Source organism: Euleptes europaea, chromosome 11, assembly GCF_029931775.1.
Source record: "Euleptes europaea isolate rEulEur1 chromosome 11, rEulEur1.hap1, whole genome shotgun sequence".
NCBI classification, from domain to species: Eukaryota; Metazoa; Chordata; class Lepidosauria; order Squamata; family Sphaerodactylidae; genus Euleptes; species Euleptes europaea.
This window is the reverse complement of record NC_079322.1, coordinates 50,099,547-50,126,152: the sequence shown is the minus strand read 5'-3', so window position 1 is coordinate 50,126,152 and position 26,606 is coordinate 50,099,547. Positions and strand designations below refer to the sequence as shown.

At 43.4% G+C, this 26,606-nt stretch overlaps 1 protein-coding gene across 1 annotated transcript; it reads left to right on the top strand.

The window, feature by feature from the left end:
* The first annotated feature begins 164 nt into the window (after nucleotides 1–164).
* On the top strand, nucleotides 165–24,737 carry SDHAF3 (succinate dehydrogenase complex assembly factor 3). Its single transcript, XM_056857828.1, has 2 exons — nucleotides 165–347; nucleotides 24,257–24,737. Exons 1-2 carry the CDS (start codon nucleotides 165–167, stop codon nucleotides 24,458–24,460), a joined length of 387 nt encoding a protein of 128 aa, XP_056713806.1. The 3' UTR covers nucleotides 24,461–24,737.
* Nucleotides 24,738–26,606: the final 1,869 nt, after the last annotated feature.

Below are 26,606 nucleotides of genomic sequence, written 5' to 3'. Positions count from 1 at the left end.
ACCCCCCTCTCTCTATACTCCATGCTGTTTTCACCCCAGGCCTGCGGTGCTCTTTGGCTGCCCTGACCCCCCTGAAGTCCAGCTAACTTGCCTTTGAAATGGTTTCCCTAGAGCCGACGCCGACAGAGGAGCAATTCAGAAGCCAGTGGCCCTTCTTAGGGGTTATGCCTAGCGGTGTAAGCCATCACATGTCTCGGGTAAGGACTCTGTACCGGACGATTCTGCAGTTACACCGTTCCTTGCCGCTGGAGCTGAAGACCTTGGGAGATCAGTACGTGAAGGATGAATTCAGAAGACACAAAGCTGTCGGCGCTGCCGAGGCCCGGCGCTTCTTGAAGGAATGGGAGGCAAGTCACCTCTCTATCTTTTGCTGCGCTGCCTTGCTCTAGGTTGCGTGGTTTTTGATCTGTGTGGCTTATAACGCATTTATCTCTCCTTGTCTGTCCCTTCTCTTATTTCTGCCTTGTAGATCATGAGGATTACTAGCAGTGTGGTATAGCGGTTTGGAGCGGTGGACTCTGATCTGGAGAACCGGGTTTGATTCCCCACTCCTCCACATGAGCAGCAGAGGCTAACCTGCTGAACTGGATTTGTTTCCCCACTCCTACACACGAAGCCAGCTGGGTGACTTTGGGCACGGTTACAGCTCTGTTAGAGCTCTCTCAGCCCCACCTACCTCACAGGGTGTCTGTTGTGGGGAGGGGAAGGGAAGGTGATTGTAAGCCTGTTTGATTCTCCCTTAAGTGGTAGAGAAAGTCCGCATATAAAAACCAACTCTTCTTCTTCTTCTAGCAGGATGCTTCATAATCATTATTGCAACAAGCTTTATAATCATAACCATGACATTTGAACCCAGAGCTGCATAAATTTAAGAGCCTGAGTCTGCAGCTCTGGGGCCTGAGAGCTTTCAGGCAGTGATTTAGCATGCCCGTTACCACCTGCTTCTGGCCAAAGTGGGGAACTGCAGAGAACTGCTTAATAACAATAGGGCAAAGCATGCCAGGTGATACTCCATGACGCTATATAGGTTTCCAGGTTATGTTTGTTAGTGAATTACTTGACTAACACATCTAAGAAGGTACAACCTTCCTCTCCTCTAGAAAAACTTTTGATCTTCTTTGAAGAGTTGTAGTCCATCATAAACCACGTATGTTTTGTTTATACACCTCCCTCCAGCAGTAGCATATACGTGAAAGCCATTGTGTATAAGCAAACCAAGTAACTTGTTCTTGTAGGTTATCCGGGTTGTGTAACCGTGGTCTTGGAATTTTCTTTCCTGACGTTTCGCCAGCAACTGTGGCAGGCATCTTCAGAGTAGTAACACTGAAGGACAGTGTCTCTCAGTGTCAAGGGTGTAGGAAGAGTAATATATAGTCAGAAAGGGTTGGGTTTGAGCTGAGTATTGTCCTGCAAAAGTATTGTCCTGTAAGTATCAAGATAATGTGCTAATGAGGGTATGGTATGTTAATATGGAACCATTGTATCCTGAAGTGATCTGTTAATGTGTGTAATCCAAAGCTAATCTGTATGGCTATTGTTGAATGTTGTCTTTGTCTGGAGGTTTTTCAGGGCAGGAAGCCAAGCCTTATTCATTCTTAAACTCTCCTCTTTTCTGTTAAAGTTGTGCTGATGTTTATGAATTTCAATGGCTTCTCTGTGCAATCTAACAAAATAGTTGGTAGAATTGTCCAGTCTTTCAGTGTCTTGGAATAAGACCCTGTGTCCTGTTTGTGTCAGTCCATGTTCAGCCACTGCTGATTTCTCAGGTTGGCCAAGTCTGCAGTATCTTTCATGTTCTTTTATCCTTGTTTGTATGCTGCGTTTTGTGGTCCCGATGTAAACTTCTCCACAGCTGCAAGGTATACGATATACTCCTGCAGAGGTGAGGGGGTCTCTTTTGTCTTTTGCTGATCGTAGCATTTGTTGTATTTTCTTGGTGGGTTTAAACACTGTTTGTAGGTTATGTTTTTTCAAAAGTTTCTCCATCCTATCAGTGACTCCTTTAATAAATGGCAAGAATACCTTTCCTATGGGAGACTGTTTTTCTTGAGTTTTCTGATTTTTGTTTGGTTTAATGGCCCTTCTGATTTCATTCTTGGAGTAGCCGTTTGCTAGCAGTGCGTGATTTAGATGATTAGTTTCTTCCTTGAGAAACTGTGGTTCACAGATCCGTCTTGCACGGTCCATTGATGTTTTGATTATTCCTCTTTTCTGTCGGGGGGGGGGGTTGGAGTTTTTGTGTAAGTAGCGATCTGTGTGAGTTGGTTTCCGGTAGACCTTGTGACCTAACTGAAGGTTTGTTTTACGGATGACAAGGGTATCAAGAAATGGGAGTTTACCCTCAATTTCCTTTTCCATGGTAAACTGAATGTTTGGATGGATATTATTAAGATGGTTTAGAAAGTCCATTAATTTTTCTTCACCATGGCTCCAAATGGTAAATGTATCATCTACGAACCTGAACCAGACTGTAGGTTTGTGAGGTGCTGATTCTAATGGTGTCTTTTCAAAATATTCCATGTAAAAGTTTGCTATTACTGGACTGAGTGGACTTCCCATAGCTACTCCATCAATCTGTTCATAAAATTCTTGATCCCATAGGAAATAACTTGTTGTCAAACAATGGTGAAATGGTTCCATATTAACATACCATACCCTCATTAGCACATTATCTTGATACTTACAGGACAATACTTTTGCAGGACAATACTCAGCTCAAACCCAACCCTTTCTGACTATATATTACTCTTCCTACACCCTTGACACTGAGAGACACTGTCCTTCAGTGTTACTACTCTGAAGATGCCTGCCACAGTTGCTGGCGAAACGTCAGGAAAGAAAATTCCAAGACCACGGTTACACAACCCGGATAACCTACAAGAACCAATGAACTCTGACCGTGAAAGCCTTCGACAATATCAAGTAACTTGTGTCGGTGGAGGAGGAATCCACATTTCATCCTCACAGTCATGCTATAAAGTAGGTTAGGCCACCCTAAGGGCTCCCAGGGTGCTCTAAGGCAGAGTGAGGCTTTGAGCCTGGATCTCTTCAGTTCCACACATGAAGCCAGTTGGGTGACCTTGGGCTAGTCACAGCTCTCTCAGTCTCACCTACCTCACAGGGTGTCTGTTGTGGGGAGGGGAAGGGAGGGTGATTGTAAGCCGGTTTGATTCTTAACATAGGAGAGAAAGCCGGCATATAAAAGCCAACTCTTCTTCTTCTAAGCCAGCACTTCAACTACTAAACTACAATTGCTCAGGAAAAGTATGTACTCACTTCCAGTTATCAGTTCCAGCACTCTTGGAAGTTGAAAACTAGTGGCACATGCTTGATGTGACATCAAGAACATGCATATGAGTTTAACGGCCAATAGAATTCACTCCAAAAGTTTTGCTATATGGTGTACTTCCAGCCTGTCGAGAGTGAAATAACATCTTACTAAAGTTGGTCAGTTGTGTGTGTGGGACCCAACTGTAAAGGGAAGGAGCGGTTGAAGGAGGAAGCTGTAGTCTTTGGGGTTAGTCTAACCGCTGCTGAAATAAGCGATTCTCTGTTTATTTCTTTGCACATGGTTGATGTAGTGCAAAGTCTGATTGACTTCCTTTATTTAACTTTATAAACAAGTGAATTAAATGCCTCCCCCCCCTTGCCACTAGTTGGGTGGTCTTGATGAAATGGGAGGAGGCACTACAGAGAGAATGTGCATTGCCATTTGAAGTGCAAAATGGAGGGTCAAGCGCTGTTGTGATTAGGGTATTGTAAAACAACGGTTCTGTGTCCATGCAGATTTCCTGTGGTAACGGAGTAGATGTGTGCTTGAGTCCTTGAGGCAGAAAAATGAAACAAAGGATGGATTGTCCAAACACATAAACCCAGCCTCTGCCTCAAACCCTTTAGGAAGGAAAACCAATGGCCTTTCCCAGACAAGGGTTAAGGTCTTCTTGGCTTCAAGAATATTGACCCGAGGAGGAGGCATCTTTTAGCAAGGCTGCCGGGGCTTGACTAAACCAAAATGTGAGCAATGGGAGGGTGAGATTTTTACAACCAAGAAAGGGTCACCGTGTCCCCAGCTAATTTCCCACTCTGTCAACTTGTGCTGTCTTAGGAGATGCAGAGATTTCTTTCTCAAGTACAGGAGAGATGTTGCAATTTTGTTGTCTGTCTCATTATATAACTTCGCAGTTTCTGAGGATTGCCACACGGTGGCATCAGAGACCTGTGCCAAGCCACTATCGCTCAAATGACTTGAAGCACCAGCCTGGAAGGGGCCGGGATGGGTGACGGCAACAGATGCGCTGGCATGTTATCAGGCAGAGCAGCAGGATGTGTAGCGTGCACCCATGATTTTTGCTGGTGCATCGCACACAAAACTTCCAGGGAAATGGGCGGAAAAAGAGACTGGGCGAAAGATTCATTTGGCTTTTTTAAAATCATTTTAGATTGCATTTTCTGCTACTTGAAACAAGAGTGTGGCTCACGACTGTAAAATTCTGGTTACGCCTCCACTTTAAGGCAGATTACTCTTCCCTTATCTATTATATGCTCATGGAGTCACATGCTTCTAAGTGGCTTCAACATATTGAGAGCAAAATTAAATCTATTTGCTTTAACTTCGACTCCTTGCTTACGCTTACCGAGGGAGAAGCTTTTCAAAGGAGAAAATGCAGACTCTTAGATATAGGACTTCAAGAACTAAATAGCGCTGCTAATAAAACAGTCTCCCCATCAAATTTAGGGGTATCCTTTGACTTTTATCAGCCCTCCCCATACTTATCTCACTTGTGTGATTGCATTTGCGGGTTACAGACACATACCTGATGTGTATGTATATAGTTAGGGGATATGCAGGGGAACGTTGGAGCTTGAGTCTTGGGCGAAGGCTCCAAAGCCCTACTCACGCGATTGGCCAAAGCCAGCGCGCGTCATTGGCCCTAAGCCGGCACGTGCCATTGGTACCCCGGGGTTGTTTCCCCCCTATCATGGATCGGGGGGGGGGGAGTGGCCACAAGCGGCCAGAGGAGCATATAAGCAGGGCTGTTTCTACTGTGTTCGCTAGTTCTGTTCTGTACTGCAATAAACGCATTGTGTTGGAACTCCGTCTCGACCTCGTGTGTCCTCCCCACGCGAACTTAACACCTGATTTCTATGAATTATAGAACATGTGCACTTGGGTTTTGAATCCTAGGTCACAGTAGGGAAGATTGTGGGTTTCCCACAAGTAGATGCATAACATCTGGCACCCAAGATTTCCACCGTCAGCTTAAAGCATCCCTGACAAGTGTACTTGTCCATCGAATGACTCTCATCATGCCTCTGAGTTCATTAAAGTCTGCCCTATTAAAATGTGACATACATGTCTGGCTATGAACTTCCTTGCCCCCCCACAGCAACAGGAGTTCTGGGAGGACATGGTCACTTCCCTCTAAGGTCCCCACCACATTCACTTCATCTACCAACTCTTGCCTGTTGGTTAATATTAAGCTGAGTATGGATGAGCCCCTCGTGGCTTCCTCCACCATTTGAAAAAGGAAGTTGTCAGCCAGGCAAGTCAGGAAGTTGTGTGACTGTGGACAATTAGCAGATTTTGTCTCCCAGTACACATCAGGGAAGTTGAAATCACTCATAACTACAAGGCCATGTTGCTTGGATACGCTGTCAAGCTGCTCAAGGAGGGCAGCATCCACCTCCTCACCCTGGTCAGGTTGTCTGTGGCAGACTCTAACCACAGTACTGTTTGTCCTTCCTTTCCTTATCATTACCCAGATACTTTCTTCTGGGCTGTCACCCGCCTCCTCCAGTATTTCCTGACAAGCAAACCCTCTCCTCACACGCACTGGGCTGTCACTCACGAGGAGGGGCCATGCCTTAGTGGTAGAGCATCTGCTTAGCATGCAGAAGGTCCCAGGTTCAATCCCCAACATCTCCAGTTAAAGGGACTGGGCAAGCAGGTGATGTGAAAGACCTCTGCCTGAGACCCTGGAGAGCCGCTGCCGGTCTGAGTAGTCAATACTGACTTTGATGGACCGAGGGTCTGATTCAGTATAAGGCAGCTTCATATGTTCATGTGTTCACTCCGCCTCCCCTTAGACCCTTTCTGTTTTTCTTGAACAACTCTTACCATCCACAATTACATTCTGGTCATGGGAATCATCCCACCTAGTTTCTCTAATGCCAGCCAAATCATATCCCTCTGCCTGCATTAGAAGCTGAAGCTCTTCCTTCTTATTGCCCAAGCTCTGGACATTGGTACATGGCCTCTCCCCTTGTCATTGCTACCGCATCTCTCAGTACAATACTGTAATTGTTATAGCAGCAATTAGGACAGGAAATTTGAAGCTAGGGTTTCAATATACCATCTTAAATAGATGCTTTGGTGGCTAAATATTAATTGCAGCCGTACTTTTTGCTAGTACGTGTCCCAAAATTAAAGCCTGGAAAAATATTATGAAAAGCTTTCCAATATGAATTGCTGTAAGGCATTGTGGGAAAGCCCTATTATAATTTCATTGTCACAGAGGTGGTAAATTGCCACTGTCCATATTGTACATCTAAAACTTTGTGATAATGGTCTCTAGCTAATGAGCATCTAGTACCTCCATTCATCCATTTCTGGCTTCTTTTCCTTGGGAGAATATTTATTGCTTTTGTATACCTTTCTTTCTTGTTCTTTAATGTTTGGTTATTAAAGTAATGATCCAAAGTAGTCTCTCTGGAATGACTCGCTTTGATTTTAAATTGATTTTTGAGATAGGCTTACCTTATTGCATTTCATGGAGAAAACATTTATTTGATTTAAATTGATTTTAGATCAGGCCCACATTGTGCTTAATTCAAGGAGATGGAGGAAAATACAATGTACGTAGTTAATCATTTGTTCAGGTAGTGCGTTTAATTTATTAAAATCTTATGGTACTACTAAGATGATTGCCTGGGTCCATGACCAACATGATGGCCAATGTGCTGGCTGATCCAGGCTAGCCTGATCTCGTCAGATCTTGGAAGTTAAGCAGGGTTGGGCCTGGTTAGTACTTGGATGGGAGACCATCAAGAAAGTCCAGGGTTGTTATGCAGAGCCAGGCAACGGCAAGTTACCTCTGTTTGTCTCTTCCCTTGAAAAGCCCATGGAGTCACCATAAGTCGATTGCAACTTCATCACACTTTCCAGCACCATTGTATCGGATTATTCTGCTTTTATTTCACTGTCTTTTTTTATAGGGTTTTCCTGGCTTTATTTTGGCTCTTTAGGAGCCCGTTCTCTTTTGTCATAATGGCAGACAAAAAAAACAGAGCAGTTGCTCCTTACATGTAGCTGTGGAGGTTGTCATCCCGATGGTTGACCTTTCATCCCACCTCATGGTAAAGCTGGCGTTACGAGTATCCTATTTACCAGATTGTACCATCTCTTAATGGCAGACCTTTGCATCTTTTACCTGATGAGGTGGTTCTGGAAGAAGCTTAGATGTCTTTAGCATTGTACCTAGGAAGGAAGTACTTCCTCCTTCCAAGAGTATTGAACTTATGTATTTCATTGCTGCAGGATATGGTTTAGTTAACTTTAAAAAGACATCAGACAAACTAAGGAAGGAATGATCCGTTGGTGGCAATAAGGCACGATGTCTAAATGGAACCTCTGCATTCAGAGGCAGTAACTCTCAGAATACAAGCAATAGGAAGCAATGAAAGAGGAGGGCTTTCAACTCTATGCTTCCAGGGACAATTGGTTGTCCACTGTGTAAAACAGAATTCTGGGTTACATGAGCCCTTGTTTGGATCTAGCTTGCCTGCTCTTACGGTCTGATGTTCCTAGGTCGAGTCATCCCCAATCCCACCTCTAACACCCTGCCCCCTTCGTGTGCCTATTTGTTAGACACTTTAATTCTGCATCTGGTGGATTACGGTGGTTCCGTGCAGAACATTGCTGATCTACTGTTTTGTGCTATTACACTGCAAAAGGGCATAATGTTGTACTTCACAGAAGTTCTTCTGTACTGTACAAGTGTTCCCATTTCGAAAGATTAATTCCATTTATCTTGAAATCTCAAAATCAGGGACATGTATATGGATTATCAAAATATTAGTGTCTTGTATAAAGTTTAAAAAAAAACAGTTACTTGACATTGCTGTTAAATGAAGCATATTGCTGGAACCATTGACACATTTATGAAAATGTTTTAGTTCTAATACCTACATTATATATATTTTTATTAATCTGCTCGTGGTTATGGAAAAAGAAACCCCTGGTACAAAGGCCATCACCATTACTAAGACTGGACTAGTCAGTTTCAGTACTAGACTTCTGTGGCAATTCAAGATGTTAGCTGTCAGTTTTGGATGCCATTTTGTCTGACGCGCCAATCTCTTCCCATCTTCACGCTATCAAGCTTTCAGGAGCTGTCACTCCTGTGCAGGCATCTTCGGATCAGGGAGCTCTCTCAGCAGACCCTGAATGCAATTCTAAAAGCTTTAACAGATACCTCCTCTGAACTTCCTTCTCTGGGGTCAGTCTGCTTCCTACCTATTAGAGGAGTAACCCTCTGAGCCATTACCTTAGCAAAAGGAGGTCTCGGAGCAGGGCAGTCTAGCTATTACAGATGGAATAACTTGAGCACTCCACAGAGACAAAAATATATTAAGAACTATAACTCAGTTCGTTCCTCAAGAGAATGTAGGACTTCTCTAGGGCATCAGAATTCTTCCCAATTGCTGCCAGCAAATATATCAGTGGACATTTTTTAAAACTTGTTATATCAACCACTTGGGATCCATGCATGAGCAGGAAATATATGACATTCAAAACCGAAAGTTTCAATTAATCAGTTTTTTTTTTTTACAGAGCCAGATTTATTTATGTTGTGGTCACAGACCTTAACAAACCAACTACACCCAAAATAAAATAGAATAAAATAAAATTCAACCCACAGCTGTATTAGTTCAATATCACAATCACACCTACTACACATTGAGATAAAGATTTCCCCCATTAAAATCGTTTACCAGGATATTGTGGACCATATCAAGCCCTTGCATTACCTGTCTCAGACCTATTAAGACTTTTCCTTAGTTTAATTGCTATAATGAAAAAGAGGCCGCTCTCTGTAGTAGATCAATGTACATCAGCCAGCAAGAATCTTACTCGCTCTTCTTCCGAGACCAACATCTGTGGTATGCACTGAATCAATCTAGGTCGTATCATGGTGTACAGGGCACAGTGAAAAAGAACATGGGGCAGGTCTTCTACCTGGTCAGCAGAACAGGGGCAAAAACCATTGACCATATGGAATTCTACCATGTCTACCTTTAATAATTTCAATTATTTAAATTGGGCTTGTTTCTTTGTCATTTAAATCATAATTTACATCTTTTTTTAAAAAAAGCATCTTAATTTTAAACCAATCTACCCTGATGCTCAGAGAATTTATGGGCGGCATCTGTGCAAATGCTGTTTGCCTTTGCTGATGTGAATGCAAAAACGGTTTGTGTGTGTGTGTAAAAGTGCTGTCAAGTCACAGCCGACTTATGGCGAACCCCTTTTGGGTTTTTCATTGGCAAGAGGCTAACAGAGGTGGTTTGCCAGTGCATATACCCAGTGTATTACACTGCAAATGGGAACACACGAAAGGGAGGGATTTGTGCAAGTGTTGCTTAGGTAAACCGTCTCAAGAGGGCGTGTTTTGGGTACCTTTTCCATTACAGAGATAAAATATTAGGAATCCATTAACTCAGTGCATAAGCAAAAAACTACACGTGAGCTTAATTAGTAGACTAACAGAGAGACAGTAAGAGTGTAATAGATTTAATTGCATTGTGAAAGGAAAATTAGTTTGATTTTCGGCTTTTTTGCCTTTAAATGTATTCTGTCAGCCTCTTTTTTGGGTGGGCTGGTCATGACCTAATTAGCATATTCCATTTGCTAATTGAAGCCTTTCAGAGAGAAGAAGAGTCTATTGCTTTATCTCTCCCCCCCATAATTTTAACCTTTACATTGCAACCGTTCGGGGCCCCAGTCTGCTATAGTGTGGAGGAAGTGGGGGGGGGGTCTAACTCTTTGCCCCTGTGCCATTTCTGATGAACTGCCCCCTTCCCTGAAGACCATTGTGTGGCCCACGGGAAAACAGACCTGCGCCCATTCCCTTGTCCTCACATTTGGCCCCAAGCTGTGCTACCTTTAAAGAGACTTCCTCCATGAAGGTATGCATGAGGACCGAACTTTTAGGCGCACCTGGAGGCAGATTGCAGTACAACCAGTGGGCTCGATTCCAAGTCAAAGCTTTCAGAGCTGCAGTGGGTGTAACACTACTGCTGACTTGAAGCAGACTTTGCTGGATGCCAAACTGAGTTCTGGTTTTGGGAAGACTCGCCGTCTATTACTTTTTTGTGTGTAACGGACCCAAAAAAAAAAAATAGATAGTCCAAACTGGCCCAGGGCACAGATACCAGCAGGCGAGGAATAAGTTTGCATTGGATTTAAACTTCTGGGGAAGTTCTCTTCCTGAGCAGGATTAAAGGGGGGTTGGCAAGATTCAGCTCCACCAGGCACTGGGAGGGAATTTATGTGTAATCCTTTGCTGAGTCAGTACAGCCTAAACCCATTGAAACTGGTAGGTTTAGACTGGAGTAACTTTGCATAGGTTTGCACAGTTAGTTTGAGGGCCCCAAAATTCGATTTAGTGCCAGGTTTCACCACTGGCAGGTGTGAAGTAATAAAGGCAAAAGTGCTTTTGAGTATATGTTGAGTGTATTTTTCCTACAATTGAGTAACAGGAGGGAGAGTTTTCAGGAGAGAACAGATGGTTCCTAGGGAAGTATAAAGCCAAACCCATATTTAAACATGGATGATCTATTGGATTTTGTAAACGCCATAGTAAAAAAAATCAGCATTTAACAGTGCAATCCTATGCAGAGTTACTCCAGTCTAAGCCCAATGAAACGAATTGGCTTAGACTTGAGTGACTCTCTTTAGGATTGCATTGTAATACTCCTAACAATTAAAAGATTTTTGCTGTATTTTTAAAGACTTGATATGCTGGGTTTTAAATGTTTTCCTTTCTTTTCTTTTCTTTTTGGTTTATTTACATAGTAATTTACAAAGTTTATTTACATAGTAATTGTCTAGTTTTAAATGTAGCTATTGTGATTCCTTTAATGAGCTGTAGGTCTCTTGTAACATTAGAAAAAAAGCAGGATACAAATATTTTAAATAAGACAGAAGTAAATTAGAAGCTACAACTCTGACAAATCCGAGACAATACTAGAGACTATCCACTACCAAAATGCTTTAAAGCTTTATCTTAATTTAACTTTCTCCCAGTGATTACAGTAGTTCAGTTGAGACATCACAATAAGTCATGGTTGATGAAACTCAATATGACGTCTGAGTTGAAAAACCGTGCTTTGTGACTGATCAGCAACCCAGAATTGGAAACCATGGTCTGAAGTGGGCTATGGTTGATGTGAAGGCTGAATCGATAGACTGTGTTTATGGCCATCACTGCATCACCTTAGATTGCTGCATCATGAAAGCAGAACTGACGAAACTGAGGACAACAAAAGTTAGCAAGATAAGCCGCTCCAAATGATGGTTTGGAAGACCGAAACATAGACTGTGTTCTAAACCAGGGCTTCTTAAAAATTTTCCACTCGCAATCCCTTTTCGCCCGAGAAATTTTTACGCGACCCCAGGTATATAGGTATATAAAACAGGTATACAAATCAAACATTTACCAATAATTTTACGCGACCCCCACATTCAGTTACGTGACCCCACATGGAGTCACAACCCACAGTTTAAGATGCTTTGTTCTAAACTATGCTTAGAGCAAACCATGGTTTGGTGCGATATCTGAACTGAGCCACCATCATCCTCTTTTAGGTATTCTACTCCATTATCAAATTGCAGGTTACAACCAGGATTTTAAAAAATGGTTCTGGTTTGCTGAAGGGCTTCAGTACTCCCCAGGGTTTTTTTTTTTCTTTGAACAGCACAACCTGCTTGAGACTCACTCCAGTTTCAAAGTGGTTTGCTGGGCCCCGTGAGGGGGGGGGAGGCACAGCTGTTTGAAAAAGAGAAGCCGCACGTCTCACTTTGGGACACACAACAGCATGATTCCTTCTCTTCTGGCTTGTATTTAGCTTGGTCTGTATCTTGGCACAGACTGGATCAGGTAAAAGATAGGTAACAGAGAAGTTTACCCTTCCCATGTGAATCAAAACTCACAAGTAGTATGAGTCATAACTGTTCTTAATTCTAGGCTACAGAGAATGCATTATTTTACTAGCAAAAAAAAAAGTGTTGCCATGGCAGCAGAGGCAGCAAAGAAAGACATTGAAATTTCAATTTTATTTCAAAGATGCATTCATTTTAAACACTTCTTTATTTATGACTACTGGAGCGGCATGGTTTTTAAAGGTACTAGGGTTGGCACATTGTTCGATCTCTGTGAAGAGCTTAAAAAGGCTTTGAAAGAGTTTCCTTTTTTAAAAAAATGGCTGAACGCTACAAAATTGTATTGAAGTACAGATATGGGATTTTGCATACCAATTAATACAAATTTACATAACATTTTATCTCGGGCTTTGCCTACACCTTTTCATGAAAGTCATCATTCCGGGGACAAAATATTATGGCTTGGATCCTAAGCACCATCAGCAGAGTTGTGCTAGAGGAAAGCAGTTTCTCCTTCCCTTCTCCCACTCAGCCTTCTTTTCACCTAAAATTGTGCTCCTGTGGGTCAGTGAACCCCCAGAAATGGGGTGGGGTGGGGTTCCAAAATAGGAGAGGAATCAAGAAAAATTGCCCTCCCCTCTGCAAACAGAAATGTCTTTCCATCAAGAAGACTGAGAGGTGATATGGTAACCATCTTCAAGTACTTGAAGGGCTGTCATATAGAGGAGGGTGCCGAGTTGTTTTCTGCTGCCCCAGAAGGTTGGACCAGAACCAACGGGTTGAAATTAAATCGAAAGAGTTTCTGTCTAGACATTAGGAAGAATTTTCTAACAGTTAGAGCAGTTCCTCAGAGGAACAGGCTTCCTGGGGTAAGCTCTCCTTCTCAGGAGGTTTTTAAGAAGAGGTTAGATGGCCATCTGTCTGCAGTGCTGATTCTATGACCTTAGGCAGTTCATGAGAGGGAGGGCATCTTGGCCATCTTCTGGGCATGGAGTAGGGGTCACTGTGGGGGGGGGAGGTAGTTGTGAATTTCCTGCATTGTGCAGGGGGTTGGACTAGATGACCCTGGTGGTCCCTTCCAACTCTATGATTCAATGATTCTATGTTACGCTGATGGAACAGCAACTTCGGGTCCGAGCCTATTTTCTCCACATGAAGTCAGCATCAGAAATATTTAGGATTTGAATGCCGCACTTGCTTTTACTTTTTCAGTCAGCTGTTGCTCACTCCCACGTGAATTTCAGCAAATTTATTTCTTTAAAGTTATGTCAGATAAATATAAACTGAGAGCCAGTGTGGTGTAGTGGTAGAGTGTCAGACTCAGATGGGCAGCCTTGGGCCAGTCACGCACTCTCAGTCTAACCTACCTCACAGGGTAGTTGTGAGGATAAAATTAAGAGGAGGGGAATAATGTAAGTAGCTTTGGGACCTCATGAGGAAGAAAGGCAGTGTATAACTGAAGTAAATAAATGCCAACACTTGCTCCCCCACACACATACAACGAAAAAGGCTTGAGATAATGTTCAGGTTCTGCATATGATGACAATTATATTTGGTTGGCAGCGGTTTCTTTTCCCTCGTCTCTAATAAAAAGTAAAAGATCAGTACTGTGACTTGTTATATCTTTTGCTGTGGTATTTTCATATATATAGCTGGCCTTCCTCTACAATAAATCTGTGTGAAAGCAACGGCATTGCTGAACCCCCAGTGGAAATAAAACGTTTCTTGCCAAATAGGTACACTGAATTTAGAGCAAAGAAATGTGTGGAATATGGCTCGAAAGTGTTGTCTGGAATTAGTCATATTTATTTTCAGCGGGGCAACTGGGAAGTTGATGATGTTGGTGAGAAATTAGATTTTCAGTGCATGTTTTAAAATGTATAGGAAGTGATATACTTCTGCTCGCTACGGCTGTTATTTTTATGCCTGAAAGTACATGCAGTTGACGTTTCTGAACTGTTGTCACGATGCCAGTAAATATTCTCCGGTTGCCACTGGCCCATACAAAGGCTAGAATGTTTGTAAGTTGCTTGACACAGCTGGCCTGGTCTCCAGACTTGGAAACGTGTACTAGAGGGCCGGCTTTTCGATCTTATGTAGACTCTGGATGAGAAAACTCTGCCTTGTTTGTTTGGGGCTCATCTAGCTGTTTCACAAGAAATGTGCAAACATTCTAATGCATTTTTTTTCCATAAATGCAAAGCAGCCAAGCCAGTGCGAATGAAAGAGCAGCTGGGGATAAGAGCTGAATAACTGTCCAGCAGTTTTCAGCTCAAAATTAGCCCTCCCCAAATAATGTTATAGCCCAGGCTAGCATGATCTCATCAGATCTCAGAAGCTAAGCAGGGTCGACCCTGGCAGGTATTTGGGTGGGAGGCCTCCATGGAATACCAGGGTCATGATGGAGAGGCAGGCAATGGCAAACCACCTCTTACAAATACAAATAAACAACAAAACCATTTAAAACATCGACTTAATTACTGTTATATTATTAACCTTTAATGTTCAGTAATGTTATGTAAAGAATTCTCCCCTCCTCTGCTTTCTGGAGAGGGATCAGTCATCATGCCCAGGGTCAATAAAGAAACCTGGCCTAGGAGTATCCAACGAAGCTTTGCTAAAAGAAACACCAAACTTTGAGTCAGCCTTCTAAAACATGGGAAAACAAAACACAGTTTTTCATCCTTAGCAGAAGTCTTTGATGAAGTTCTCTCCGGTCTGCATGATGTGCCCTCCTCCAGTTTCTAATGCTGGTTGTATATTTGTGCAGCGCAACTAATCTGATTTGGGATCTGCTCGTCTTTGTGGGCAAGCACAAGCATACACATGGGTTTATCCGACTGACTTGTTTAGCACCTTGCAGAATAACCTTGTCCCCCTCCCCCCCCGGGAGGGGGGCTGGCATATACTTTGAAGATCCGGAGTACAGACAGGTTACTTTTCAAAGACCCGGATGCCTTTGAAGCAAGACGGTTTTTCTATCAATGGAATTTTCAAGCAGATCCTCAAATTAGTCCGGATCTACATTCATGTTTTATTTCAGTGAACGGGGGCACCTGCTTCCGTGACATCCTTGCTGTGAACTAGGAGTTTCATACCTGCTTAATTTAATAAGTGACTGTGGAAGACGAAGGCTTGATTTAATGTGACGCAGGCTGAGGCCGGTGGGTCTTCGCGTTCACACAGCATCTTATCTGAACTGGGCTGCATAGCTTTTTAGCAGTGTAGCAGGCCAGTTTAAACGTATTCATAGACCCACAAGAGAGTCTTTTTGCTTCACCAGCTAAACCCGGGTCTTAGAACTGCATTTCCTTGAAGTAGACCTAAGAGTCTTTGTCATTGACCTTAAGGAAATATGGACTGTCCAGGAAAGAGAGAATGATTTATTTATGGAGAAGCAAAGGGTAGAAGGAAGGGGGAAAAAACAGTACTTATTCCTTTCACCAGCTGGACATGCGGGTAAATGTATGCGTGCAGTGCATCTCTTGGCATGCTATCCAGGTACATGCCGAGACCTAAACTATGTCAAGAGGCTCCAGTACTTTACACACCACACAGAAACACAATAAAAGTATTTTTAAGCTAGTTTTGTAAAACTAGTTTTGTAAAACTTGAAATGTTTAGAATGTTTAGAAGCTCCTTATAATCCAAGGCCCTCAACTATAGTTTACTTAGTTTGTAGGTGAATCCAGCTCCCCCCAGATTATTGCAGGTCCCTAGTTGCATTTCCTGTCATGCAAGTGAAGACTCATGTACGGTCACTTAAAAGTGATCTACTTAGTGGCAGTGCCTGTGTTATTGTGAAACTTTTTGTCCATTCAGCTCATTGACCATTTTCACTGGTCTGAGTCTTGTTAAATCCATAATTCTCCACTTTTGAAGGAGGCCTCCCCAAACAGTCTGGCAGAAGCAAAATGTGTTTTCCGATAACTCCCTGTTTCCGTGCACATTGCGACTGAACTAGAGGATGGCACCCGGCAGTTTCCCCCCTTCCCATCATGCTTCCTGCTTAGATCTTTATACATAATTGTAAGAGGCACATGTCCCTTCTATCCGTGTTGCCCATTTTATAAGGATTGATGAGCTCCGGTTGTGCAATACTGATAGAGAGGGAAGAGTTTGTTCGGTCTTCAGCCAGTCTCTTCTGCACAGAGCCTATATGTACTCGGCAATGGCAATAGAAAGGGTACAGATCGCACAGAGAGGATAGATATGTACAGCTTCTACATATGGAGGTTCCATAGAGAAGTTCTGATGAAGGCCTTGAGGTCAGATGGGGCCAGTTCTCTTTATGTTTTATCAACAGAGGCATCACAGACAAATTGCAAAATGCCATAGTTCCTCTGTACGCTGCATTGGTCAGGCTGCACCTGCAGAAGTGTTTTCACTTTTGGAGGCCACACCTCAAAAAGGATGCAGACAGAATGGAGCGGGTGCAGAGGAGAGCGACGAGGATGATCAGGGGCCTGGAGACCAAGCCCTACAAGGAAAGGCTGAGGGGAATTTTAGTCTGGAGAAGAGGAGGTTGAGCGGGGGACATGATCCTGCCTTAAGCAGGGGGTTGGACTAGATGGCCTGTATGACCCCTTCCAACTCTATGATTCTGTGTTTCTAGTGAGTCCAATTTTGACTCCCCTGCACCATGGCTTGGATCCTGTGACTATGTTCTGTATGTGTGTGGCTCCAACTGCATCGCAGCGTTCTTTCTCTACCACAAGACCAGTGGTTTTCAATGAGTCCTTGCGCATATGGAAGTGCTAGTGGCAGAGGAAGCAAGCTTTGCAGAGGCCAGAGCAAAGAACACGTGGGACATGGTCATAGCCCATGGATTCGTCGCCTGAACAGGGCTGTGGTGCTAAAGATCAGTGGGGCAAGTGTGAGGCTTAATTATGACAGCTTGATAAATTATATCTTAATGCAACACCATCAGCAGTGTAGTGAAAAGCGAATCTCCACTGTAGAGCAATTAAAAATGCAACTCTTCATTTAAAATCAATGGGAGCCTTCTGTGGTATGTGGGTTGCATTCAACGTGACCGTTTCTGAAGCAGAGGGTTGAAGCAATTCACTGAAAAATCATTGTGTCCTGTATAGAAGGGATTTTTGATGTGATGTTGAGCACATTGCTTTCACTAACAAAGGCAGCTTGAAATAACCCGATGATAAATTGCTGCTGGTGAGTTGGTACACGAGTTCAAATTGAAATGCAAAGTAGCTGTCAGTTGAAATTAGGTGTCCTAATAAATTATCTGATTTGATCTACTTAACAACAGTCATTTGATCCTTTTAATATGTTGTTTTGAATTGGTTAGGGAGTGTAGGTTGTTGCTGAAGTATACTGGCTGCAAAAGAAAAAAAAATTAAGGTAGCAAGTTAAATTGTGGGGCTGGTAAAGTTTTCCCTTGTATTAACCTTTAGTTTTTTGAATACAGTAGTAAAAAGTAGAGCAATGATTTTCAAATATACTGAGTAAAAATTTTGTTTAAAATGACTGCTTCAGAATTCATCTTTTGCAGGTTGTATTAACTGTATTTAAATTTTTTTAAAAAAAAATCAGCACTGCAGCCAAGACACAGCACAATAAAATTACTAGCAACTAATTTCTTAAATGTATCTTTTCCAGATATCAGCTGAATACGGAGTTATGTAAGGCATATGTCAAATATAGTCCTAAAATCACTGCCCCTTTTTTGTAATACTACGATTTAATTGCATGAACTTCAGTGGATTTAAAGCTGCTGAAATAAGTACTTTGGTTTATCTGGTTTGTCGATTAGGCTAGCCATAATTTTCTAAAAAGGAAAATTAAATTATAGCAATGGGACTTAATGCCACATAATATGATTTGGGTGAGCGGCTGCTCTACTAAATAGGCTTCCTCAGAATTACAGTTGTTGGCCACAGTTTAGCACACAATTCCATATGCTTGCAGAACACCGCAATCATTGAGGTTGAAAACCAGTGCAGTTACAGTGTGCATAGCTGTGCTGAGAGCGGAGGACTTAATACTGTATCAGTGTTGATACCATGAGTTGGCGTGCCCATCAACTGACTACCTGTTATTCGACTATGGTCCAATTCTGTCAAGGAACCCCGTGGCGCAGAGTGGTAAGCTGCAGTATTGCAGCCCAAGCTCTGCTCATGACCTGAGTTTGATCCCGACGGAAGTCGGTTTCAGGTAATCGGCTCAAGGTTGACTCAGCCTTCCATCCTTCCGAGGTCAGTAAAACGAGTACGCTGCTTGCTGGGGGTAAAGGGAAGATGACTGGGGAAGGCACTGGCAAATCACCCCGTAAACACAGTCTGCCTAGTAAACGGGATGTGACGTCACCCCGTGGGTCAGTAATGACCTGGTGCTTGCACAGGGGACCTTTACCTTTTACCAATACTGTCAGCTATTCCATGAATCCAAGAATGCCAGTGTGTAGATGGCACCTTGCCATTTAAGCTTCATTAAAACGTCTTCTGTTGTTAGTGACGGCAGGAGCGAAGGGTGGCTGCCCCCTAGCCCTGCCAAACTTGGCCAAACCAAACATCATCCTCTTGGCCAGATGCTATAACAGTGATGGTGAACCTTTTAGAGACCGAGTGCCCAAACTGCCACCCAAAACCCACTTATTTATCACGAAGTGCCAACACGGCAATTTAACCTGAAGAATCCCCTTGAAGGAACCATGCAAAATAACAGCGGCAGATTAGCTATGCACATACTAATGGCTATGCAAACAGGAACAAAGGAGCAGGCGAGTGGGAGGGGTGGAATTTCTCCTTTTGCTTCGAGACTGTGAATAGGCAGTTTTAAAGTTGCATTTTTAAAAAGAGCTTTGAGTGAGCATCAAAACTGACCATGCATAAATGGCCAGGGTGTCTGTTGTGGGGAGGGGAAGGTGATTGAAAGCCGCTTTGATTCTTCCTTAAGTGGTAGAGAAAGTCGGCATATAAAAACCAATTCTTCTTCTTCAAAGTGAAACTTTATATTTGTAACTGAACCGTCAGGAAAAGAGGTAAATGATTGGTGGGGGACACCTGGCAACCCTAAGGCAAATAGATGAAGCAAAACCTGGTCTATGTTCAGAGGGTTCCGTTCGAAAAGAGGGGTATGATTTTGTCCCGAGTCCACGGCCTGGGATGGGCCCTTGGGACTACTCCCCAATCCCAACACCGAGCCCTACCCTCCAGGAGACCATCGCCCCCAGGAGGAGAAGCTCTATGTACCTGGCTGGGAGGAGGAAGAGACGGAGGCGACCCCGCCCGCAGGCGGCGCCTCCAAAGCCGGGAATGTCTGTGGAGGCGCAGAGACGCCAAGCACCAATGTTGCCCCTCGAGAGAGAGAGCACCGGGGACGAAGCAGGGACGCCCGCACACGAGGGGGCAAGCTCCTTGGGACCCGGGGACATGGTGGAGGGTGGGATTCGGCGCCGCGTCCCTGCGGGAGGGGGAGAGAACGGCGCGGGGGGAGATGGCGTCCGAAACACTCAGCTGGAGCAAGAGGGGAGGGGGAGGAAGGCAGCAGCTGCAGGAAGGAGGGAGACGGGAGTCCGCTGGGCCAGACAGGGCGAGGAGCAGCACCACACCAGAGCGGAGGAGCGAGCTGCACAGAGCCACCCGACGCTGGCGGGAACATTGAGTGGGAGGGGCCAACCCCAGGCGGGATGGGGCAGTCGCGCGCGGCAGCGAGACCATGGGAACAGGGGAGGCGAGAGTCTGATGGCCCAGGGAAGGCGGGGCCCAGAGGGCTTAAGGGGGTGGAAAGCACATAAAGGCGGAAGTGGAGGCAGAGGAGGAATGAGACAGTGTGCCGGGTGAAAGCCATAACACCCTCTGCTGGGAGGAAAAGCAGAGGAGAGCGTCCTAGGCAGACGTGACGGCTCCGCGCATGCCGGCAGAGAGGGCTACGCGTGCCGAATCGGGCACGCGTGCCATAGGTTCACCAACATGGTGCTATAACCAGGGCCCGATTTAGGTTTGATGAGGCCCTAAGCTATTGAAGGTAATGGGGCCCTTTATATGTCCAGCTGTCCTTTGTCAACAACAAATTGTCACTGTTTTTTGTGTTGAATATATGCTATATGGTAATTTATGGACCTAATAGGTATCTAAAGCCATTTGCACATAACAAAATATGTATTTTATCAAAGTAATTGTTGAACTGAAATACAATTAAGAAGAAGTATATTAATAGTGAAATAACTATTATTTCCTTTAAATTTTTTGGGTGGCCCCAAGAGAGTGGGGCCCTAAGCTATAGCTTGTTTATCTTATACGTAAATCTGGCACTGGCTATAACTTTAGGCCTCTCCAAACAGGAAGAAAATGGCCTTCTGCCAACTTGCCTTATAGCCTTTAAAAATTCTTTTGTTTTTAATATTTGCTTGCTGCTTTGTTTTGTCCTTGTTCTGATTTGATGTTTTTTGGGGGGAAATGTTGAAACTGTAGGCTGCTCCCAATGTTCCGTGAGAGAAGCCAAAGAGAGGATCTGTCTGGTGAATCATTCACATTTACTTAATACTGTTCGTTAACAGTAATAATTCATTACATTAAAAATTATTAGTTTCATTGCTTAACAGTTTACTTCTTCTTTTTTTGCAATTCACCTAAGGATCAAAGCTGTTAATTAAAGTGACTTTCTGCTTTAAGAAAGTGGCTTTCTGCTTTCTTCTTGACTGGTATTTGACTCTCCAATTGACCAAATCCTTCTTGATCAGTCAAATGGTGAATCCTAGTGTTAGGGATCCGCTTTTAGGTCTTCAATGGATCAAAGATCAAATCGAACATACTCAAGTGGATTTGGAAGCAGATGGCCAGTTGATAGTTGCAGGGACTCAACAAAGGACCATACTTACTAACCAACCCGAACGTTTCATGAACTGAAACCCAAAGTGTTTTTTCAATATGTGAAACATCAGCAGTAAAAAAAACGCTCCCACTCTTCAGCTTCAGTAGATGACCCCAAGTTCTAGTATTATGGGAGAAGGAGAACAGTTTCTCCCATGTCCACCCTCTCCACGCCATGCATAATTTAATAAACCTCTATCATGTCTCCCTTTACTCACCTTTTTTCTAGTTTATGATCTATTTGGGGGTGGGTAGCCGAACCAATTAAATGCTTATGGTTGGCATTACCTGCCACAGTAAGCACGTATATACGGTGTCCATCTTTTAAATTAATTGGGTTGTTTTATGGTTTATGGTTTTATATATTTTACTGTTCTATTGTTATTTTGGAAATTTTAATTGTTGTAACCTGCCCTGAGCCCGGCCTAGTCGGGGGAGGCGGGCTAGAAATATGAAAATAGATAAATAAATAAATAAATAGGTTAAACAGCCCTAAGCATTTTCACTGATCCTAATAGGGCAGCTGCTCTAGTCCCCTGCTCTTTTCTGGACCTTTTCAAGCTCTACAATATTTTTTATCAAGTGTGGTGACCAGAACTGAACACAATATTTCAAGTGTGCTTCACCGTAGATTTGTTTCATTCTTTATTCCTGTTCTAATTATGGGTTCACATTTTTATCAGGCTATCCACTACCACCTCAATGTCCCTTCCTTGGTCTGTTGCTGCCAGCTCAGAACCCATCAATGTATAAGTGAAGTCGGGATTGTTTGCCCTAGTATACATCACTTTACACTTGATCGCATTGAATTTCTTTTGCCATTTTAGTGGCCATTCCTCCAGTTTGAAGAAATCCATTTGGAGCTGTTCCCAATCTGTTTTTGTCTTAACCACCCTAAATAACGTGGTGTCATCTGCAAACTTGGCTTCACTACTAACTCCAGGTCATTTATGAACAGCACCACTCCCAGAACAGATCCCAGTACAGACCCCACTGCTCACACACCCCCATTGCAAGAACTGACCATTTATTCCTACAATATACTTCTTGTTTTTCAGCCAATTTCTAGTCCATAAGAGGACTTGCCCCATGACTCTGAAGGTTGTTCAGGAGTCTTTGTCGAGGGACTTTGTTTATTTGGACGTCCAGAAGGCTTTTGACAATGTATTTAAGCTCATTCCTGTCCACGTGTTTATTGGCACTTTCTAAGAATTCTAAAAGGTTAGTGAGGCAGGACTTACTTTTGCAGAAGCCATGTTGGCGTTTGTTTTTTTTAATTCAGCAGGGCTTGTCCTTCTATGTTCCTGACAATTGTATCTTTAATAATGCTAATAATCAACTTACCTGAAACAGACAATAAGCTAACTGGCCTGTAATTTCCCAGATCCTTTAAAAAAAATGAGTGTAACATTGGCCACTCTCCATTTCTCCTGTACAGAGGCTGGTCTTAGGGACATGTTGCATATCTTAGTTAGAAGATCAGCAATTTCTGTGTGGTGCAGGAGAGCCAGCGTGGTGTAGTAGTTAAGAGTGGTGGTTTGGAGCGGTGGAGTCTGATCTGGAGAACCGGGTTTGATTCCCCACTCCTCCACATAAGCGGCGGAGGCGAATCTGGTGAACTGGATTTGTTTCTCCACGCCTACACAGGAAGCTGGCAAAGGGTGTAGTGATCGCCGCTGGCACAGACAGCTTTAAAAGGAGTTAGACGAATTCATGGAGGATAGGTCTATTGGTGGCTACTAGCTAGGAACCTTCTGAATATCAGAGCCAGGTGCCAACGTCAGGGGAAGTCCTCTATGCCCAGTTGTTGGCCCTTCAGAGGAACTGGTTGGCCTCTGTGTGAGACAGGATGCTGAACTGGATGGACCACTGATCTGATCCAATGCAGCTCTTTTTATGTTCTGAGAGGTAACTGTGCTTAGGATTGTACTGTGTAGGATTGTAAGCAGGTGTGTTAAACACATAGACCTTTGGCGGGGGGAGACTTCAAAATCATATGACTTTAGCTGGGAGTGTTCTTTGGCTACTCTGTTTGGATCATTGACTCTTTTTTCATTTTTAGTCTGCAGTGTAATACAACACAGCAATTTCTTAGTGTGCCGGACCTTCTGGCCTCTCTTTGTATGATTTCACCACCACCATTATTATTTCATTTGTACATCTGCGTATATATAGCTCTGTTTACTAAGTGCAACACTTCAGGCATTTGATGAAGCAGGTTGTGCCTCACAAAAGCTTGGGATGCAGTAAATTCATTAGTCCTTAAGGTGCCAAGTAACTCCCAGTTGTTTTGGCGACAACAGACTCACCTGGCTACTGCTGCATAAGGGGCGTAGAGCCTTGCCTTTGCAATCATACCCAGTTGAAAAGCTGCATTTGAATGGTAGGACCATAATGTAGATTGGGGGGTCAGTCTCCTCCCCTGTAGCATGCAATCTTTCTTTGTGTGGTATTAGTCTCCACTCATTGAGAGGAAATTGAAACTGTTCAAGACTTTATTCCTTGGCTCCACCATCAACCAAAAGGGAGACTGCAGCCAAGAAATCAGAAGGAGATTGAGACTGGGAAGGGCAGCCATGAAGGAGCTAGAAAAGATTTTGAAGTGTAAGGATGTGTCACTGGCCACCAAGACTAGATTAATTCATACCATCGTATTCCCTATTACAATGTATGGGTGTGAAAGCTGGACAGTGAAGAAAGCTGATAGGAAGAAAATAGATTCCTTTGAAATGTGGTGTTGGAGGAGAGCGTTACGGATTCTGTGGACTGCCAAAAAAGCAAATCAGTGGGTTATAGATCAAATCAAGCCTGAATGGACCCTAGAAGCTAAAATGACTAAACTGAGGCTATCGTATTTTGGTCACGCCATGAGACGACAAGAGTCACTGGAAAAGACAGTCATGCTAGGAAAAGTTGAGGGCAGCAGGAAAAGAGGAAGACCCAACAAGAGATGGATGGACTCAATAAAGGAAGCCACAGCCTTCAGTTTGCAAGATCTGAGCAAGGCTGTCAAAGACAGGACATTTTGGAGGACTTTCATTCATAGGGTCGCCATGAGTCGGAAGTGACTTGACGGCACTTAACACGCACACACACACAGTCTCCACTCAAATGGTCATCTTCAATTTGATAGCGTATTGGTGGGAAAGGATTGGAAAAAGCGGTTCAGTGGCAGGTTTAGGGTTGCTCTTAGAAATGGACTTTGTGGACTTAAGCTTGCCTGTTTTCAGTCACTCAATTATTTCCTCTCCCCCCTTAGAACTATGCCACAATGCTCGGACAGCAAACTAGTCAACATGAAGACAGCTCACCTGAGAAGCCCCGCTTGGGATGCCACCTCCCAGAGGAGAAACTTGAAGAGCTTCGAGATGAGCAGCTCGGACAGCTACAGCAACTCATGCGAGAAGCTACCAAACCCAAGAGACAGTTTAACGTTTCGGATGATACAGAATACAAAAGCTAGCGTATTTCTTTGAATGGACTTTTAAGTACAAATCTTGGTGCTTCCTTTTTGCTCTCATTTTGAAGAAAGCCTCACTGTGGAAAATAAATCAAGTTGACGTACATCTTTTCTCTTTTTATTTCCACCTCCAGGGACGTGCATGGGAATATTTAGAAATAGATACTGTCCCACTTGTATTAATTATGGCCTACGCTACCACTTAGCATAACTGAACACTTGTTATTTCTCAAGATTTTGGCTGTTAAGTTTGTCACCTGCAGGGAGAGAGTAAAATGGAAGGCTTTGTGCTAGGATAGGATTTTAGGGGAAAGCACTATAGGATTGAATAAATGCTGGATGTAAAGGTGCCACTGTTTTTCAAGGCCTGAAGTATACCACAAACCTCCTTGTTCCTCTTTTATAATAATATAGTAAAATGGAACTTGTGTGTAGAGAGGCAAAAAGGTATATGGCAGGAGCTGAGCCTGTATAGACTGGTAGGTTTCAGTTGTCCTACTGCAAGTTTCAAGAAGATTTTCAGTGGCTATTGGGAGAAGGCTAGCACTAGCAGGTAGATGGTCTCCCTCAAAAGTATGAGAGCAGCTGCAACCAAAAACGGGGCAGCAGCTGGACTTGTAATGTTTTTTCCTCCCTTGCCATAAGTGGAAAAGCAACTGGAAGTAACTAATGGGAGAAAAATGCCCTTGTCCGTTGGGACAGGGAAGATTCTGGACCTTGGCTAATCAAAATCCTGGATGGCACAGCTCCCCCCACGCTCCAGAGAATTGCTGGCTTGACCACTGTTCTGTGAAGTCGTAGAGCTGAACGAAACATTCAGGTTTTTAAAATGGTGGGTCTCTGCGGCTTCATGGAATAGCTTTTTAAAAAATAAAGGATAACCTGAATGAGCTTAGAATGCCACCACAGGGGAAGGAAGGGCTCCTGTCTTCCCCCCAAGCCATTTCCTCAGCATTAAGACGCAGTGCTGGGAGAAGTTATTTCACTGTTTTAGCCATCTGAGTTTTCCAGGAGAACATTAACCAAGGCTCTTTTTTGGGGATCTTTCAGAGCTCCTCACATTCATGGCCATAAATAATGGCCCAGGTTAGTAAGACAATTACCAAAGCTCTCAGAATCTCCTTACAATGCAGACTCCTCTAAAACCTATCACAACTAAAGCCATTAGCCATTTCCTGGTCTTTTGTTAATGAGCAATAAGCAGGTCTGGGACTCAGGCAATCCTGCTCCCTTGCTCATCATTGTGCTGGTGCCTCACCTGGCAACCCTACACCAGGCCTCCATTTTTTTTAAATCTGGAAAGAAGTCCAATTTTTTTGCAAATTTAACTACACATTTTCTTAAACAATCAACAATTTTACGTTAGAGTTCTTTAAGAACTCTTTTGTATATTTTTTTGTATATAGAGATCAGTTCACCTGGAGAAAATGGCTGCTTTGGCAATTGGATGCTATGGCATTGAAGCCCCTCCCTTCCCCAAACCCCATCCTCCTCAGGCTCCGCCCCAGAAACCTCCCGCCGGTTATGAAGAGGGACCTGGCAACCCTGCAAAGCTCTCAAGAGTCAAAAGCAGCCATTCATCTCATTTGTCCTCTCTCCACCTTGGAGTTTCTAAACCTCAGTTGAATCTATGTTAAGAGGCCTGGTTTGCGGGAAGCAAACTCATGCACTCATTTGGTCATTATGGCGTTTCTTGCAAAGCTTCTGAAATCTGGAAGCCTTACTTGTGCTCAGGATGAAAGGGGAGAAGGGGAGAAGCATGTCACCCTGACAAGAAGCTGTTTTCATGCCTGTTGCAGCAAATCTTGTCTAACTGCAGCGTGTTTTGGGTTCTGAATGTACCCTTAGTCCCTATGTCATAGTTTTGATTTATGCTACCACAGTAGCATGGGATTTGCCTCCCCAGAGTACAGTTGCTTGGGTTATGATCTTTTCAGCATTTGTATATGAAAAATCATTTCTTTCCACCCTATGACAGAGCGGAAATACAAGTGGTCATCCTTAAAATGCCTTTTATCTTTCTTCTCACTATGTCCTTAACATATTATCTTGACCTTGTTTAAAAGATAGTTTCACAGTGAATTCATAATTAAAAACAGTGGTTTTGGTATTGTGAAACAACCCTAATACATATAAATATATACAGTAA

Bases quoted from the DNA above. Each gene is read 5' to 3' on its own strand.
- SDHAF3 (XM_056857828.1), top strand. From the start codon at position 165: ATGCCTAGCGGTGTAAGCCATCACATGTCTCGGGTAAGGACTCTGTAC. The intron at 348-24,256 runs GCAAGTCACCTC...CTCCCCCCTTAG, and splicing joins GCTTCTTGAAGGAATGGGAG to AACTATGCCACAATGCTCGG.